This window comes from Barbatula barbatula (assembly GCF_947034865.1).
Source record: "Barbatula barbatula genome assembly, chromosome: 2".
Lineage (NCBI taxonomy): Eukaryota > Metazoa > Chordata > Actinopteri > Cypriniformes > Nemacheilidae > Barbatula > Barbatula barbatula.
Genome location: NC_136767.1, coordinates 1129696 through 1149266, shown reverse-complemented (window position 1 = coordinate 1149266; position 19571 = coordinate 1129696). Strand labels below are relative to the sequence as shown.

Genomic DNA, 19571 nt, shown 5'->3' with positions numbered 1-19571 from the left:
AGAAACAACCATTATTGTCACAGCTTAACACATAAAATTAGCACTAATATGCATGTTATTGTTGCACATACATGCATACTTTTCTGTGTATTTTATTTATTGTGAATATACTGTAGATTGTTTGATTCTTTTAAGGGATTTGCAGCATCATACACTTAAATTTTACTCTGAGATGGAGAATAAAACATTTACTTGTCCTGAACTTTAATTTTCATTAAGGCTTCAATTAGATGACTGACCCTGGTTAATGGCACATAGACTATTGTAGTGGAGGTTGTCTCTGGATGTGAAAGTTCTCAGTGCAGATGGTCATTTTATTATCTCTGTGTGTTGCAGAACACAGCACTATTTTATAATTCTGCGTTCAGTTGTCTTTCTCGTAATCAGCATTGTTGCGGATGTTACACAAAAATTTACAAGTTTTATGTGCAGAGCATCATATCAGACTCGGGAGAGCAAAATGCAATGCATCTGCATTATTTTTGGGGCAACATGTTTGGGGTGCACCATCATGTTTCATTGATTTTAAACAGGTACGATAGTTTTTCAGACTTTACAATGCAGAAGCAGTGTGGTGTCAAAACTACATTTTGTTACACTGTATATGTGTAACGACAATAAAGTTGCATCTAATCTTATCTAATTTGCCTGTCAAATTTGCTCTTCATAGCTCTTACAAATTTGAACAGAAGTTCAAAGAATGCACTTTATTTACACACAACTCCTTTCATGCTTACTGTGAACCTGTCGGAAGGGAGACCGAGAATGCACTGATTCTAAAGTTACAGCCTTGAAAGAAAGACGTAGGTACTTATTTGATTTGGCCGTACCGTGTTTTTATGATGCAGATGTAACGTAACTTCTAGGGCTGCAACAACTAGTCGATAAAATCGATAATAATCGATAATGACAATAGTTGTCACCGAATTTCCTTATCGATTAGTTGGTCTGTGATGTCAGCGTGAGGTGCGTAGTTTAAAACTAATACGTCCCTTTTAAAATGACCATTTTAGACGTGTCTCTCCGTGCAGCATTCGCTTCGCAGTTTTAAAGTCAGAGATGTCTCTCCATGCATGTGTCTCTCCTGGCGGACAAGTTACGCAGTTCTAAAGTGAAACGTGTCTCTTCGTGCAGCGTGAGGTGTGCAGTTTTATAGCCAGGCGTGTTTTGCATGCATACGTTTTAAAGTTTAAAGAGGAGAGGTGTTTTAAATGACAAAATTTAATATTATATTAGTAAAACTCTGATTTGGCGGAATATTTAGTTCAGAGGTGGGAAGTAACAAAGTTTACTTGAGTACTGTACCTAAGGACCCTTTTGAGTAGCTGTACTATAGTCAAGTATCATTTTTTCTGGATACTTTTTACTGTACTTCGCTACATTTGAATGACAGATATCTCACTTTTCAGGCCACAAGAAAAACCAGATTTCCTTGGCCAACAGCCCCCTCCCTCCCACGTGTGGGAGAGACTAATGTCAGCTGCTTCTAATATGATACACCTGAAACAACTCGTTTTTACTTTCCCCATCTCTGATTTAGTTATAAGCCAAAGATCTAAACGTTTTATCCGATTAAACGATAAGATAATCCCAAAATCAAATATCACCCACATGACGGTAAACATGTTTTGAGACCTCCCGGCATCTTCGAAGCGCATATAAAGATATTTAGGTTACAATGAAGAGATTTCACTGCATGTTTACAAAGTGTATGTGACCAAAATCCTGAATCTTGACTCTTGAGTGTTAAAGTATATTTAAAATTAATGATGCAGCACATCGTGATGCATCGGGATATCGAATCGAATCGTTGACATAGTAATCGTAAACGAATCGTGGGACCAGTGACGATACACGGGGTGTAATATTCTCCTCTGTCATGTCAGTCTATGGTTCACAAGAGCACTTCAACGCATGCCATTTGTGCGGTTGGGTCAATAACGAAATCATCAGAAATTTTGCAAAGATCAGCTTATATACAGTGTACGCGTCTTCTTGAAAACAGAATTGCTCTTCTGGGTTGTCAGTCAGAATGCTGGCATCTGCCCCATCGAATGCGCATGCGTCGAAGAGCTCTCGTGAATGTGCACCATAGGCCGACATAACAGAGGAGAATATACAGTATATGCTAACTCGACACGGCATGCAAAGGCAGAGGCAAACGTTTTTATATGCAACGTTAACTTATCTGCTAACATGAGCAGAAGCATAATGTGAAATGAAACATAAGCCAAAAGAAACCAACGCTGTCCATCTTTGGTGATGAAATACTAAAGGTGGGTCTAAATAAAAGGACTACCGAAACTCTTGTTTAGATGTGATGTTGTTCAGGCTTGCAGTGCATGTCTTGTGGTTTTGTCGAATCAGCAGAATTAAAGCAGTGAAACTAAGATGTTTAAATCTCATGCTGACTTCACTGTGCGGGTTAAGGGTTATATGTGACGTTATGGGAGCTCAGTTTATCTTAAACTGGGGAAGTGGATGTGTCCAACAGAGAAGTAACGGGTAACCGAAAGCTGAAAAATCACCTGGCTCCCAAGATACCTTCATCCGATCGATTCTTAGCCTTTGATTACCCAAATAATTGTGCATCTTCAGGCAGATATTAAAATAATTTATGCCTGCTGATTCCCACCCCAACTTTTGTGTATACCGAAAAGCACTTTGAAAAACCTCTAATGTCAAAAACTTTAATATTTTTACTCACCTAATACTTGCATTTTTTGCATGTACCTGAATTTCACATTTTTGTACCAATGCAATAGTCTGGCGAACCATCAGAAACATCTCATCGTTTTAGTATACTTTCTGGGAATCTTTGGTAAATTTGTTTCAACAAACATCTGGGACGCACTCCTGCTTACTATTTAGAACTGTAAATGTGTGAATTGGGATTCTGCCAGAATAAGTTTGTGTTTCAACATCATGGAGTAGCCATGTCCTTGCAGTAGAACATAATGAGATTCTCTTTTCTGTCTTTTGCGTAGGTGCCTTCTTGCCCATGGCCATCTGAAAGATGTGAATAGATGACCATGCTACACATGACCTCTTGTTCTTGTTATGAATTCTTACGTGTTAATATTAAAAAGGAAGCTATTCTTTTTCAATACGTAGGTGTTGGCCTCACTCTTCATTGGTGAAGAGAAAATAAATGCAGGCGGATCATAGTGTTTACTCTAGGATTGTCCTGGTCTACTGTTGATTTATTTGTCTTTGACATTGTAGCTGTGCAGAATCTGTAATAAATAGAGGACAATTATCAAAAAGAATTACTTTGATGATGTTTTAATAATAGAACCATTAAATGTTGCTACTCATGCCTTGATCACAGTTAAAATGTATGAATTTCGATTATCAGTTAGACATGTAAATATGGTATGATTCTTAGTTTAGATATCTCTTACCACCTAGCAGACCCGACCTAGATAAAATCGTCATTTTATATTGCTTTCTTCCTGTCAGTCTGTCAGTGCTTCCTGTAGATATTGAAACCAGCAATTCTGTAAGCTGCAGTCCACAAACTCCTTTTCCGTCTCTGTTTCACTCTCTCCCAACACAGAACAGGTGGTGATATTACAGACACTTGGCAGTACTCCTTACCCACTCCTCTGCATTATTAGCACTGTATAACTATGTTCTGCTGCTTTAGAGAGTGACTCCTCTCTGCTTCTATTAACAATGATTGTTCACAGCAAAGGAATGAGCCGACTGCTAAAACTAGTCTGTGTAAAGGAACCCTACAAAAGTAAGTAATGATTAATATTTCGATTTCACAAGCATGACTCTTAAAGTAAGACAAACCGAGCACAATTTTATTTGTTTTTATTGGGCAAAACCCAGTCGGACCCCATTTATATGCTTGGTTCCTCACGTGCTCCTGGGTTGCAGGCATGCAGGATCTGGCCTTAATCATGTTTATAATTGGGTGTAAAACAGGATTTGGCATCTCATAAAGGCCTCTTGAAAGGTCTCGCTCATTTACGAAGATTCAAAAGTCTGGGCTGTGGTCACTCAGCTTCCATCTCACTGATGACAGCAAACTGCTGGCTCTCTAACTTTGACCGACTCCCACACACACACAACACAAAGAGTGTCTTTAATAGAGTCCTTATTTCTATGGTTCTGTCATAGATCTCTCTTTGCGTCAGTGATGACTTATGATTATTCAACTACAAAAAGCAAAACGGAAAAATGAATGCAAAGTTTAAAGGGTTTGTGTAATGGCACCTTTTCTCCTGACACATTCAAAGATTCCAGACACTTGAACTTTTACTCTGATATATATATATTACATAGTTAATTGCAACGTGTATAGATGCAAACTCGCGAGTAATAACCCAGCATAACATGTTGTTCAGACTTGAAGCCAGGCGTTTCCAATAACAACCATTTTGCTACAGTTCCCAGACCTTTTTTTCGGTATACTGTACCTCTTTAATTTGTTTTCTTAAATCTGGTAACAGACTTATTTGTGCTGCCTGTAAATGAGTGATAAGGAGTGGTTTATGAACTCATGCTCTGTAAATAGTTTAACACTGATATGGAGTAAATTGTAATATTACATTATGGGCCAATTTTGAACATGACTCAAAAGTGACTGTGAATTATTGATCGTCTGCAAGGAAGTTGATACTAGTAGCCAACGATGGTGATTTGTAGCAGTGGATCCCAGCACTGTTCCTGAAGAATCGTACACATTTTGGCCACATCCACACAAAGCCAGTGGAGAGCTGCACTTAAAAAGGAGAAGATTTGGAGCATGTGCATAAACTGCGCGCTGGGGTGATGATGACATTATCGTTTCAGAAAATACGGATCGGCTGTACACATAAAAAACGAGTGCCATTTTCAGATTTATCCACTCTGGGACCAGGTTTAAAAAATAGCATTTTCAGGCTCCCAAAACGGCGATTTTGTGACCTCACCTTTATTGAGCCATTGTCAACCCGGTCAATCGAACAGGTTGCAATCTCATTTGGTGCCGCTAGTCCCATAGAAAATCTACAGAGACAGCAGCCACGCACACACAAGGACCAACAATGGACTCTTAGAAAATTCATTTAAAGCAGATTACGGTGATGAAGCTGGGACTCTGGGAATGATTTTATACTTTAGTGAACATACTGTAAAAGAAGATTGTAAGTAAATGCTGCTCCAGTGGGGCTCTGCTGTAGCTGACTGTAAACCAATGGATTTAGGGAGAAGAATTCTTGACGTCTTTGTTGTATCTGATAGTTTACTCTTCATTTTAGTTTTCCTTCTCATTTACCTTAATTTTGTGATTCACCATTCACCTTTCCCAAAATCACAAGTAGCTATGGTACTGGTGCCATAACAGCAAGAAATATGTATTTGTGTGGTGATAATTTGAGTGAATGGAGACTAGTTACATGTGCTGCTGACAGTCTTCATTTTAAGGACATTTCATTCCCCAAGTTGTTTGTCCTTAGTTTCATATCCGCATTGATTTTCGAGAACTATAAACTGGGCATTTTGTTTCACTTTTTTACGTCCCCTTCTGTTGAAATACTCTTATTATTTTAAGACTCGAGCTGCGGCCGAAAAATGTTAAGAGGATGTGATGAAGCCGCTTGATATTTAGCTTCTACATCCTCTTTGGCCTACTACGTAAATATGATTAGTCCATGGGCAAGAACCTGCCAACCGAGTTATGAAACAGTACAGAGACTGTGGTTTTATGTGGATTTATTCTTCCTCACCCTCATTATGAATCTATTTTCAAATGAAATGTTTAAGCAGAGTGTATTTGTATTTGTATTTTTTCTGGAAACATTTTGTGGAAATAGCATGTCATTTTATTTTAAAATAGGCAGTGAGCAATACAAAAACTTTAAAATTCTTCAGAAGAATTTTCAAATCTTTAGACTTTAAGTCTTTAAAATGTTTGAAATTGTGGTTGAAGTCATATACGTCCCTACCACATGAAACAGAGAACTCTTGAGTCATTTTGAGTTTCCTCTCTCTCTTCCAGTTACAGGAAGTGGGTAACACTGCATCATCCTCACATTGTAAGGAGGAGGAATTCATTTGTGGTTTTAAAAACACTGTTTTTGACTCACCACGTGGACACATGTAGCCTGGCGTCTTTGGCCAGTGTCTCACATCTTCTGCCTGAAGCGTTGCACATTTTAATGTCACGTGTCAAGTTGACCTGACCTGAATATGATCATGTGACTTTACTTGATTTAGTTCCTCTAGCTCTATCTTATTACATAGATGCCATTCATTGATGATGGCTGTGAATATAGTGGGGAGCGAGTCTATAGCATGTAGTGCTGGGTATCGATTCAGATGATTCGATCCCCATTCACAAGCTCTCTATTCGATTCTCGATTCAAGTCAATCATATTAACCGCTGTCTTTATGTGAAGGTGATGTTAAATTCGACGACACACGCCATGTTCATTAAGCAATGAATGAACGACAGTGACATCTAATGGATAGTAAGAGCAATAGCATTTACATTATAAATGTTCAGTGCTTGCATAATTATATAAGAAAAAAAATCAACATTGAATCGATGATTAACGATTAATCGATAATCCCTTTATACTGTATACATATGGCCTGTGTATTTTTGCAATATACAATCCTTTGTGCATCAGTCATGTACCATTTGAAGAAAACAGTCTAGTGGAGAAGCCAGGCTTATTTATTTTGGTCAAGAACAAACTACATGGTAGGTGTCTTTACATGTTATGCAATTAAACAAAAATGAAAAAACACAGATGCATGATACATGATAATTCTCAGGTGGTCTAGATCAAGATGCCACGGTGATCGATATCCCGATATAGCAATGCAGCAAATGCTGAGGCTGCAGCATTCTATTTTTTGGCATACCGAGCTTTTCAGTTTAACTTTTTTGAATGTGGGATGCCATGAAAAATACACGGTATATTTCTTTTATTTAAGGTTTTACATAGGACATGTAGAAAACGTTATTTTATCCTCAAATAAAAATGAATGTTGTTTTTGTATAATTGCGAAGCAGTGTAACATTTAGAACTAACATCTGACCTGTTTCCATATAGACTAAAGGTTATCTTATAGATGTTTGTGAAAGTGTGACAGTCTTTCTGCGGACTGTTAGAGCGAAGCATGCTAAACTCTCTTGTGCAGCAAACGGAAACTGCTGATGTGTTTGTTGTAGTGAAGAGATTTTGATTGTGATACAAATAGATTAAAGTATAAAGATCGTAACTAATGCAACTACAACATTGATCTGATTAGTAACAGTTGCAAAAACATTTGTTAAAGGGGTTTGTATGTTTTTTTGGAGATGTTTAACTAGGATAACTTGCACCATAGTTCACACAATTAGCAGTTTTACATAGCATTTAAATATATCAAAAATATATAAATGTTTTAAAGATGAGGTAACATGATTTCATGCATTCCTACTTCTTTACACTGTTAAACATGCTCAGACTTCTCATCCTTAACATGGTCAACTTGTCAAAAAACAAGTTGGATGTATGATGAAGTATTTCTGTGCTCGAAAAACTCCTGTAGTGTTCGTATAGGTTTCGGAAGGTCTTTCCGAACATGACAATCCGTTTCATAACAACTTTTCTTAGTGATGTTTTACATCATCTTTAAACATGAGCTCATAAATATATATTACAGTATTGTTGTGTGCTTTAACCCTATATATTTGTTAATTGCGGTATGATTGTAAGAAGGGACACTTTGGGTCCCTCTCTTTAATGACTGTTCCTTTCAACAGTCTGCACACTGTGCTAGAAACAGATAAGTATTCACAGGCTTCCTCTTCTTATAAATCCCACCATGCCTTCTCACTAACAGCACGAAGTTTGTTGTTTTACAAGCTTTTAAACTTTCTCATTTAATAATTGCCCGGAGGTTTGTTCTTATATGTGGTATAAAGGGAATGGCTGAATATCCATTTGTGTTTAGCATTTTGCTATGCCTTCAGTTTTCAGTTGAATTCATTCATATACAGTGATGATTACATAGGTAAATTGTTGCTGTATTTTGGTCTCACTGTTGTATTGCCACATGATCACAACTTCTTCACATCACATCACTGAATTATTTTTCTTTTCTTTTTACTTTTTATATTCTTAGCATTCCACATCTCTTGAGACACTGTTAATGGTTGTGCCTGTATACACTTACACCCCACCATCATGCAAATCAATGAAACCAAACCGCAAGGGTAACCCACGGGTCACTGCAGAACACATTAACTCCCTCACCCTCTTCTTCTGTCTGTTTTCAAGAGCACTTATTCCTCTTTCAGTCAATGGCCACCTGTCTATTCCTCTCACATTACCTCTGCTTTGGTCTCTAATATGTCATGCATTAAATGCGAGTCACTCTCGAGTCTGTGTGCATTAATACTCTCTGACTGTAACCAGGCCTGTATGGAATCTGCAGACTTGTTTTTCTTGATTTTACATTTAGAACTTTTAGCACATAATTATTTTCTTCAACGTAGAATCGAAATAATTCCTATGCTAATCTAAACACAATGATCTAACTCTGCTTCATCTTTGCCCACAGACCAAGTAGCCGAGTCCAAAACTCAGAAAGCCATGTTGAAAGGGGGTGCCACCAAGGCGGCACTGCCCAGACCAGGAGCCCCAGAGCGGATGAAGCTCTCTTCCAACAGCTCGTACTCCAGCAACATCGGGATGAGGACCTCCAGGTCCTCCAGCACCATCGCCTCTGACCTGCGACTCAGCAAGGTGAGCTCAGTCAAAAATATAAAGGGAGGAGAATAATATAAACGGATGATTATAGAGAATTATAGGAGTGAAAAAGAGACTGCAAAATATATAATATGACAGAAAGTATAGAGAGAGAGACTGAATGACTGAAAGATGCTGACACAGGATGAGGTGCATTGAAACAAAAGTAGTGAATGAGATATTACTACATGCAGTATTGTCTAGTTTGAACAAATATTTTATATTATATGAGAAGGGACCATATACAATTATTTATATACATTTTTTCCAGTTGATGCATTGTTCTGGATTTAACCATAGGCTAATTCTCATCCACACTACAGTTCCCCGGTATGGAGGATCGGGAGTGTCGATTTGAAATAAAATGACATATCATTTGATCAATTAAATAATTAAAACATAAAAATGTAAACAAATAAATCATTTTTATATTGAGAAATTACAAGACATATTAAAAAAGGTTTATTTAATTTGTGTTTTCAAATGTAGTACATTTAAAACTGTTTATTCATTTATGCTTTAAAACGTAAAAAATAAAACTGTAAAAAGTTCATTAATAAATTATTTTAAATGCACATTTTAAATCGCTTTTTAAAAAGCATTTGCCAAATGCTTTTCTTTGTTGTTTTGCCAAATGCTTTTCTTTATTCAATTGTTAATTGAGTAAGAAAATGCCATTGGACAGTACTCACGTGGGGCAGCCAATCAGCTTTAGGCTCAGTTTTAGGCTACACCCCCTCTCCAGACAGCAAGCAAGAAGACCTACCGCCAACAGTGAAGTTATTCCTTGCTCGCCATGGTTAAGTTAATTTCGGACACTGCATATATGAACAAGCAATGAACAACACTAATACAGCATTTATTCATGTTAGTCTTTTAGCATTTACGAAATACATTAAATTCAAAGGTTGTAACTGTAAATGACCATGAATTAACATTGACATAAACTAACTTTAACAGGGATTCATATAAACTGAAAATCTAAATCGTAACTAATGTTAGCTAATGCATTTACTACCGTTAACAAATAGCACCTTATCGTTAAGTGTTACAAGGATTTTTTGTGTAGTAGGTAAAAGAAAAGTGCACATAAATGTCAAATACAATATTAAATCTAAATCGCTGTATTATATACCTCTATTAATATTCCCCAAAACCAGGTCATTGCAAATATGTTAAAACCTTTGGAAAAGGCACTGCCGTATATTATCTGTATAGGTATTGTGTTTTGATAACAGGTGTTGTCAATAGTTCACAGCTATTAAACTTTACCTTATGTTATTGTGTGTAGATAAAGAGGGCAAACAGTGATGATGCTTTGGCTAAGCCTGTTCTGGGGTCAGTGGCTGCAGGCTCTCGCATGAAGAAAACCATCACCACAGGAGCCATCTCTGAACTAACAGACAACAGACCACGTAGTGCTTCAAGTAGGAGTTTTACACATACAAGTAGGACACACACCTCTCACCTGTCTTTTAAATGTCAAGATATTTTTTGTGCATAGTTACATTAAATATATAGCTAAATACAGTAAATACACTTTCCAGTACAAAACATATCATGACGGTTAAAGATATCTTTAGCTTCTTGTTTTGGTTGAGATCAGTTCGAATTTTCTAAATCTTATGTTAAAATTGTGTATCAGAACTTATTGGAGAATTTCATGTGAGCTATTGAAGTATATCACAGAATTAGTTTTTCACATAACAATATTTTACAAATCATATGACCAACACTAAGCAGCAATTGAGTTCAGCTGTTGGCCACTAGAGGGCAACAGGAGACTTCTCATACCTCATATCCTCTTCTTTATGTGGTATGCTCATCTGTGTGCAATGTGCATCTGTTGGCTTATTGGCAGGCTTTAAATGTACAGTATGCGGGTAGTTGACAATGAAACCGTACCATGTGTCCTATGATGCGACGGCAAAAATGGAGAAAACAAACGGTTATAGAATTTTATAGAGAGATTTATCTCAATCTCTTTTAGTTTCTTTTCTCAAATTTCTTGCTGTCACACCAAAGGACACATGTCCGGGTTTATTTGTCAATTGCACATGCACATGATGGCAATTCAATCTTTAGTTTCTATGTTTGTTTAACAGATCACACCCTGTGTTTTAAGTTTCCCTTAAGAATAAGAGAAAAGGATTTGTGTTCCGTTTGCAAATCCAGCTTTTTATGAGATGATTCGGAAAACATGAGTTAGCTTCCGGTATTAGATGATGGAAACAGAAATGTCTGGATTGCTCCGAATTATATTGACTTTATTATCTTTTGAGATATGAAGGCTTGTCTCTGTGTAGGTTCTGTATGTATCCCTGCTCTTCATTGTACATGGAAACAGAGGGTTCAGTTTTAGGTCATTGAAGGAAAAGTTAAATAGATGGACTCAGGAAGTAATTTTGTACTGCGTGTGGCTCTGACATACAAAGAAAACCAGTTAACAACGGCGCTCGTGTGTGTGCAGACATGCCAATACAACGTTGTTTTTTCATAAGTGTTCTATTCTGCAGCATGAAAAACCTGAACAGACATCAATGATTAGGGTGTTAAACAGGAATGCAGTGTGGCCGCATGACCTCTGTGGGTTTGCCAATACGGTTAAATACCAGAATTGGGGTGTAGCAGAATTCTTTGTATTTCATTTAATTCTCTTCATTTTTTGAGTGTTTTAACTATAAACAAAAGAGGTCTCAAACAATGGTTTAATCATTGTTGATTTTACTACAGATACTACACATTTAAATAGCATTAATGCCACATGATGTTGCTACTTTGCCTGTTCCTAAACATTTTCCTTCAAAAACTATTTTCCTATTCGTCCTATTTACTCTATATATTATAATAGAATCAAATATTTGTGTTGGATTAGTTTTGTATTTACAAAATGGTATATTATCGTGGATGAGATATTTATGCATTTATTGTGAGTCATTAAGATTAATGACAATATCCTTTCCTCTGGTGTTGTGCTCTTAGGTAACATTATGCTAATATTAGTCCCGTCTGATGAGATAATTAAGTCAACATGTCACTTTTCACTCTAATGCTGTAATATCATTATCACGCTTACTCTCACTGGCCATAAAAGCAGAAGCAATAAAGAACTGGAATTTTAAGCTCCTGCGCAACCAGAACCACAGCTTCTTTTTTTACCGTGTCTTTTGCTTGTGTCAGTATGTATGATACACATAAATGTGTTTCCGTGGCCTCAGCCATGACATTTATGGTTCTGTCAATAATAATAATGACATAGTATTACAAAATTCACATGGACTCCACATAAAAATTTTACAAATATAAATGAATTTCCCATTTAATAATAGAAAATAAACATAAACAGGAGTTTGACAGTATGATAGTGCTCACAGTAGCTAGGTATACACAACCTCTGCATATATGAACCTTGTGTTGACATTACAGCCATAACACTTAATGTCAGTGTTAAACTTGAAATGATTTGTCATATTTAGTCTTACTGGCTTCATCAGTTTTGTCATCTGCTTGTGTTGTCTATTAAGCTAAAATTCATCTAGGGCTTTTGCCTTTTACTCCAAATTGGTAGCCATATGGATTGCCTTTAAAGGTGAATGCTGATATTATTCCTATACATAACAGCGTTTAGATCATTTTCTTCTGCTTATGGCTTTGCTTTCACCGTTCTGTCATATTTGACGAGTGAAAGGATAAGAACAATGCGAAGGTAAAATAAGGATGAAAGCTGTCAGTTAAACAGGTTCTCGCATGTTTTCAAACTTGTATGTATAATTGTTTTCACCCACACAGAATGACTAATTGAAGTTACCTGCGATTCACAGGAATGACTTGATCTTAATGGGTTTTGTGCGGTGACACACATGACAGAAGGGACGGCAGAGAATTACAAATACACACCTTGAACATTAGCCTGCATACTTCTAAAGCCAGTATCACATTTCTACTACTACTGAATTTCGTTGCTAAATGTATATTTTGCACCTTTGCAAAAAACTAACTAACACAAGAGTGGTCGATAAACACTTTCTTTTTTATATTTTTGGAAATGCCAAGAACCTTCTGGTGACTTAACAAAAACACAACACTTCCTTTATTGAAGAGCTGTAATAAGTCATCATGTAAGTAATAACTTGTGTGCTGATGTAAGGTTATTGAGCTGATGCTGTTAGAGGTCCGGGAGAACACAGATCAGCTCAGCCGAGTTTACACAAGCTTTCTTCTGACTTTGTTTGTGATGTGATAGAGCTGCAGGAGGGCAGAATAGAGCTGTGATTATTTATCAAGGGTGGAGAGAATTGATATAACTCCTCCAACAAATTTAGAAAAGGAGAAAGAACAACAAAAGGCAAATTTGAAAGAATATTTGTATAACCCATGTTCTTTAAATGACACTCGATTGAACAACATGTCTCTATCCCTTTAGATACTGCATAAAGCCACATAATATACACTATACATTATACACTATACAATATATTATACACTATACATATATTCAGTAAGAGAGATATTTTAAGATCGAGAAAGTGAAAGTGCAAAAGAGAAAAGAGAGGAGAAGCAACAAAGAATGTGTGTTTGAACTGTCAAGCCAAGCAAGAACAGATTCAGGCTAAGAGGACATACTTTTTTCTCTAACATTAATATTTAACAAACATGTATTTTAAATGACTTTGGAATGAGCGAGGTTCATACCTCCTTCTGGAAAAACGAAAACAAGTCTAACTAGGGTGCTGCAATATCCCATAGTGTAGTAAAGCATCAATCCATCACAAAACACGAGATGGGATACCTGTGTGTTTCTGTGTGAAGACACGATAAAAGTCATTTCCAGTGTGACTGTCTTTCAAACCCAGCATCCTTCACTGCAGGGCAGATAAATGAGGTCAGAGATGTTCAAATGTTGATGCAGATGATTGAACACTTTTTTTCATCTGTCCAACACATTCTTCTCTTTGTACTCTCCTACCACCTACTACAATGCCATATAGAGGAGAGAGGGTGGAATAAAAACATTAAGGAGAGAGTTACTTCAACTAATTTGCATGTTTGAGCTCATGGAGGAGGAGCAGATAGATGTGACGGAGAGAAGCCATGCCCCCTATGTATTTCTGATCAAAGCAGACTGTCTATACTGTGCTGCAGCTGTTCCCTCACGCTGAGAGAGAGAGAAAGAGAGAGAGGGAACAAGTGAATGAGAGGGAGAGAGAGTTACACAGCGACTAGTGTTTGCCTGGGACAGCAGGAATGTTGTCCAGCTGCTGATTCATAGCTAGAGAGGAAAAACAGGACTGTCACATTGTCTTTGTCTTCTACGCATCGGCAGTGAATTTGGACTGTGTGATCTGTCAGGTGTGTCTGGCTAAGGTCGGCAGAGCTCTACTCTGATGGATTAGCGTGTCTTCTGTGGAGCAGCGTGTAGAACAGACATGGGGAACCAAGAAACCCGGGTGGAGGAGGCGGACACAGGTCTGACTAATGTGTCACCTTGCTGTGGATGTATTCTTTATCATTGATGCGTGTGTGTTTGGGCTCGTTTTTTTTTTATACATATTTCTAATACACAAAATGAATTAACGATTTCTCACATTTTTGTTTGTTCTCTCTGTCAACCTGTCTGTGAAGCAGCCAACATAACAGGTTACATGTTTTTTTTATGTTTGTTAGACCCCCAGACCAGTGGGTCTAAACTAGCTTAAGCAGTCCTTAATGTCCTTGGTCGATCAAACATATTCTACTAGCACGCACTGTTCTATTAGGGTATTCTGTGTCGTTTTCAGTCTCTGTATCTGTGTCTTTGCTGACCCTCCGTTTTTATGTCATTGACTGTGTTTTTGGCCGGTGTGACTGTGCAGCTGTATGAGTGTTGGATGATAAATGAAGCTCTTATCTACATCCCATTGCTCTTCATCATCGCTGTGTGTGTACATACTGTCAAGACGGAGTCCTACTCTGAGTCAGAGCCGGAAATAGCCAGCACACTCTGTGACCTATGGTCCTAAAGCAAACATTAGTATTACTGTTATACCTTATACCCGGTGCATAACTCACCCCAGACGCTTGTGCTACAGACATGCATAAAATCTCATGAAATTTCTGGAGGACACATAGACTCACATTGAAGGTGAGACATCAATTAGAGGAGATGGGTTGTAGTGCAATCATCTAGCAACACCCTAGCAACCATCCAGAATACCCTAAAAGGCTGCGTATAAGCCGTGCTCTGACATCCACTCACAACACCCCACCGGCACAACAATGAGACCACTCACTTTCCTTGAGAAAATGTTATAATCTAGTTATGTGGTACACTTTGCATAAAAATGTGCTGAGAAACACTCGATGAAACTCACTCTGTGGGAGAGAGAGTATCTGGGCCATATGTGTTTAATGATTGCGTTTTAAAACGCAATCCACCGCAGGGGATTAATGTTCTCATATTTTTGCATTTCAAAGTGGGCTGCAACGTGGGAAACAGTTTATCTTATCACTAGATTCAGTTTTATATATATCAATTTCTCAATATCACTTGTGTTCTTGACTGGTTTATGGAAGCCAGTGACAGTTGACATTCAGTTCAATAGAAGCAATATTGTAATTTTCACCTGTCCGGGAGATCGAATCGTGAGCTTCCTACTGAGTTTTCTGGAAACAGAACTTCCTTTAGTGTGTGTGTGTGTTTGTGTCTGGCAGAGACTGTGGCCGGCTGCCAGTTTACCACTGCAGGAATCTTATCTATGAAAGAAAACACAGTCTGTGTGTGTGTGTGTGTGTGTGTGTGTGTGTGTCTTTGAGATGAAACAGTAGGGTTTATGCTAAACACACACACAGACTTTATCTATCTTTACAGCTTGACACCTTTTGGCATCAGTAAAAAATTGTTTTAGGAATATGTTGCAATGCTCTAATGGTTCACATGAAGATTTTCCTTTTGAAGCTTACATTTCCTTCCTCTATCCCGACTTATCAAGGTTCATTGGATTCTGGCTAAATCCGCAAGGAAACTTATATCGTGATAAAGCCGTAACTTTATGCAGGCGGAAAATGTGAGGATTCCTTTATAATGTAAAAGGCTCGGATGCAAAAAATTACTTTGGCTTGTTGGATGGAGTCCAAGACCATTAGATACAGATACCAGATCATGAGGAGCCAGGAATTAGATTAATTCATTTTTGTACCCTACTGTATGTGAACGCATCATGTTAGAAGTTCAATATATGAAACTGTGATTTGATTTCATTCCTATATTTCATTCTTTTCTGTATGCTGGACTGTAAAGGGCCATAAACTCAACAGATTTCTGCAAGAACCTATTTGTTTTTAGCCCTTTATAGGTTTTGTTAACAGTTCTAAGTCTAGATAACTTATGAGCATTAGCTGATTAATTGCTTTGTTTTAATCGTGATTTCAGATCGGTCTTTAATGTCAGATGAACTACCCATAATGCAACAGTAATAGGAATCAGTGAAGGATGACCTTTCAGGGAGAGGGAAAGTTTATTGTCTAGCAATTTTATATTTTTTCGTACTTAATTATACTTGTTCTGATGATTAAGTCTGCTTCGGACAACAGATGTTTGCGTTTATGCTCTGCGGCCAAAACTGTAACATGGTAATGTGGTCCATGTGGTAATGTCTTTAATTTCTTGTCCTTGTCTTATCAAAGACATCAAAGACAGGACTGTGTTTGTAAAATACGCCTCCCAACACCTGCTGAACTCAGTGAGATAGAAGAGATCTCTGTTAAGGTTAGTTAAGGTTGCACGGATCTCTGAGTCAGAATTGGTTTTTAGAAAGCGATTCATGATGTGAGAATGGGGTGGTGCGTTGGAAAGGGAAGCTCATTTTATCTCTCCACGCATGCCTCCTGCTACAGCTGAGATATAGCAAGAAAGGAAGTCAAAAGTTGTTTTGTGTCGTGGACACAAGGCAGCTATATCTTTTAAACTTGATACGCTTTATCTGTAGGGGGAAAGGATGTTTATTGGCAGGGCAGTTTCCAGCAAAGCGATGTGCTGTTTTTCTGTTAGTCTATTGGAGAACGAAGTTGCCCCTGTGCTCTGCAGCCATTCTGATGACATACACATTCAAAATTGAGTCTATTTATAGGGCATTTTAGAAATGAAAAGCACCAGCAGGGTGAGACCGAAAGATTGTGAGAGACAGAAGAAAAAGAAGCAATTTCATGCTCAAAAAAGAATTGAAGAAAGGTCCAAGTGACTGGGTTTAGATTGCCCAAATGTTTTCTGGTTTGTGTAATACTGACCTTAAATGCCAAATGCTTTGTTGAGACGGGAAAGGATGAGTGTTGTTGTGATTGTATTGTGTGAACCTTTGGTAAAAGCAACACAGCAATAACAGTGCCGGTCATTGGAACAACAGCTCTTGTTTGTTTTGTTAGCTCCTCTGTGTCCAGCTCATCAGATAGTTTGTGTATGCAGTTTCTACTTGTCAGCGATAGTAGTTGTTTTGGATAACAACAGGAAGAATTTAAGTCTGGATATGTTGAATGTCTCTGTCCACTACAAAAGAAAACTGCTATATTGATGGTTTAGCTGTGTGTGGTGGTAAACATATTTGTATACTGTATACACAAACAGGTTCAATGAATGATTGAATGATTCAAAAGTCTTTCTTGAGAAAATTTTCTGTGGACAGCTTATTTAGTGACCTTTTACCCTGTAGACAGACCGTATTGACCAAAATTGATGTCCAACGACATCTTCGCTTTTATTCAAATGTAAATCTTATTAATGGTGTATTAAAACCTTTGCATGTATTCGCATGTCAGAGTTCACCCAACTTGAACTTTGCTACCTGGCAAAATATCTTCGGACGGTGCGTCTGAATGGAACGAAAAGTCAAGTGTGACCCCGGCATTACTCGAACACTCTAAAAAGTTAAACTGTGTTTTTACGGTGAAACGTTTTACACTCAAAATAATTGAGTACATTTCAAAGCTGTGAAATCAATCAAATATACTGTTTTGATCAAGTAAGTAAAAAAATAAGTAAGTCTGAGTAACTCAAATATTTCCATTAGAATTCACCAAAATATTAAGTGTATATTCAAATATGTTTTAATTATATTAAAATATAAGTGTATATTAAAATATCATGAAATGCTAGAAACTAGTTTCATTTTTAATGTCCCACTGAAAATATATCCCACTGAATATAACTTATTATATTAACTTACCATTATTATATTTTTGTGATAATGACTTAGCCACTGAATTATTCTTAGTGTGAACCCTAAAGAGCATTCAAAGCAAAATTGTACAAATATACCCTAAATTGCGGAAGGGATGCACCGATACCGTTTTTTAAAGACCGAGTACAAGTACCGATATTTTTTTCTGGTACTCACCGATACCTGTACCTTTTCACAACACAGTTAGACAATTAAAAATAAAATAGTTTTATAATTACAAACAACTCCAACCGTCCAACTGTGCTTGTCACAAACTTTCAATGCAAATTTCAGACAGTTATGTCACATGAGTTATCGGCCTTTGGGATCGGTGCATTTTTACGAGTACGAGTACAGGAGCTTAGTATCTGGCTCGATACCGATACTGGTATCGCTGCATCCCTAAACGGAGATGTACAGTCTCCTGTGTTAGTCTAGTTTTCACTGATTGTTTATTTCTCCAGAGATCTTTACATGCAACTTTAGCAGTGACTGAGATGGAGTATTCAAAATTTTGTAGGCATTCACTCCATGTTGTGTAGCATTGTACTTCATGTGCAGTGTCATTAAGTTGGAAGATTATGCAAAGCTTCACCTGTAAAAGGGCGGTGACCTGCTGTTGTGCTCAAGGGCACAGCTCTGCCCTCTCTCTCTCCCATCAGCCAATTTTCTTTCTCACGGTAAATGTGCCACTTTATTACTGCACCCAGACGGATGTAAACAGTACAAGAGCTAATATACAAGAGATGTGATGTAATGCATCTACCATCTATGATGACACGCGTTTTAGTTAGAAGGATTACAGACTCTGTGGCAAATAAATGAGGGTTCTTTCTTTTTGTATACTGCATGGGCACAGTAGCTGTAAGCATAAGCATATGTTCAGCATGGATGAAGATAATAAGGTCTATGATACATTTTCTACAGTTCTTGGAGTTGTATCCACTGAAGTAAACACATTGTTGTACACACCAGCGTTTGTCTGCACAGGAGTGGCATGTTTATATTACTTCTCTGTCCTGTTTGTCTACGGGTGTATGTGTGTGATGCCAGATCATACGAAGTTATACAATATTAATCATTATGATTGCAAAAACAATCCTGATAACTTAAGGAAACAGTCATAAAACACTGGTCTAGAAGATAAACATTGCATTGAGTTTCTTGTCAAGACAAAAATCATTAGTCTAGCTAAAAGCATTGAAGGAGTGGTGTTAAAGATCTAATGCCAAAAGAGCTGTTTTCACAGTCAACAGACAAATAACACAATCAGATTTTGTGCTTGGCTCTGCGGAATAAAGCATGACACCCCTATTGTAAACACTTAGTTGCTATTGCCCTCTCATTCTCTGGCCATTGTTGGAAGGATCTTGGAGTCGTCCATTTGCTGTCAGATAAAAAAAGATAAGCAGGAAAATTGGTCAAATCATCTCATTTAAGTTGTTTATAAAGATCTTACTGAAGATGTTTCAGAATTCAGATTCAGGACGGTGGAGATGTTTGGAGCTAGAAATGTAATAAATTCTAGTGAACGCATAGTTGGTCTTTTACCAGATTTGCCTGTCAGCGAAGAAACCAGAGCTATATCTGGCTTGTTTTTGTCTCTACCACAACCAGCTCTCAGGTTTATTTTGGGCTTCAACCA

At 37.5% G+C, this 19571-nt stretch overlaps 1 protein-coding gene across 3 annotated transcripts in view; it reads left to right on the top strand.

Moving 5' to 3' along the window:
• The window catches only part of specc1 (sperm antigen with calponin homology and coiled-coil domains 1), a 64279-nt gene that overhangs the window by 6223 nt on the left and 38485 nt on the right, over positions 1–19571 (top strand). The window contains exons 1-3 of one of the 3 annotated variants that reach the window (XM_079449146.1): positions 3620–3745; positions 8551–8735; positions 10030–10165. In XM_079449146.1, coding sequence (XP_079305272.1) covers positions 3679–3745; positions 8551–8735; positions 10030–10165 — 388 coding nt within the window. In that variant the 5' untranslated portion in view covers positions 3620–3678. Of the gene's footprint in view, positions 1–3619; positions 3746–8550; positions 8736–10029; positions 10166–13895; positions 14205–19571 lie in introns of those variants that run through there. The other 2 variants (XM_079449147.1, XM_079449148.1) reach the window with 2 other exon arrangements.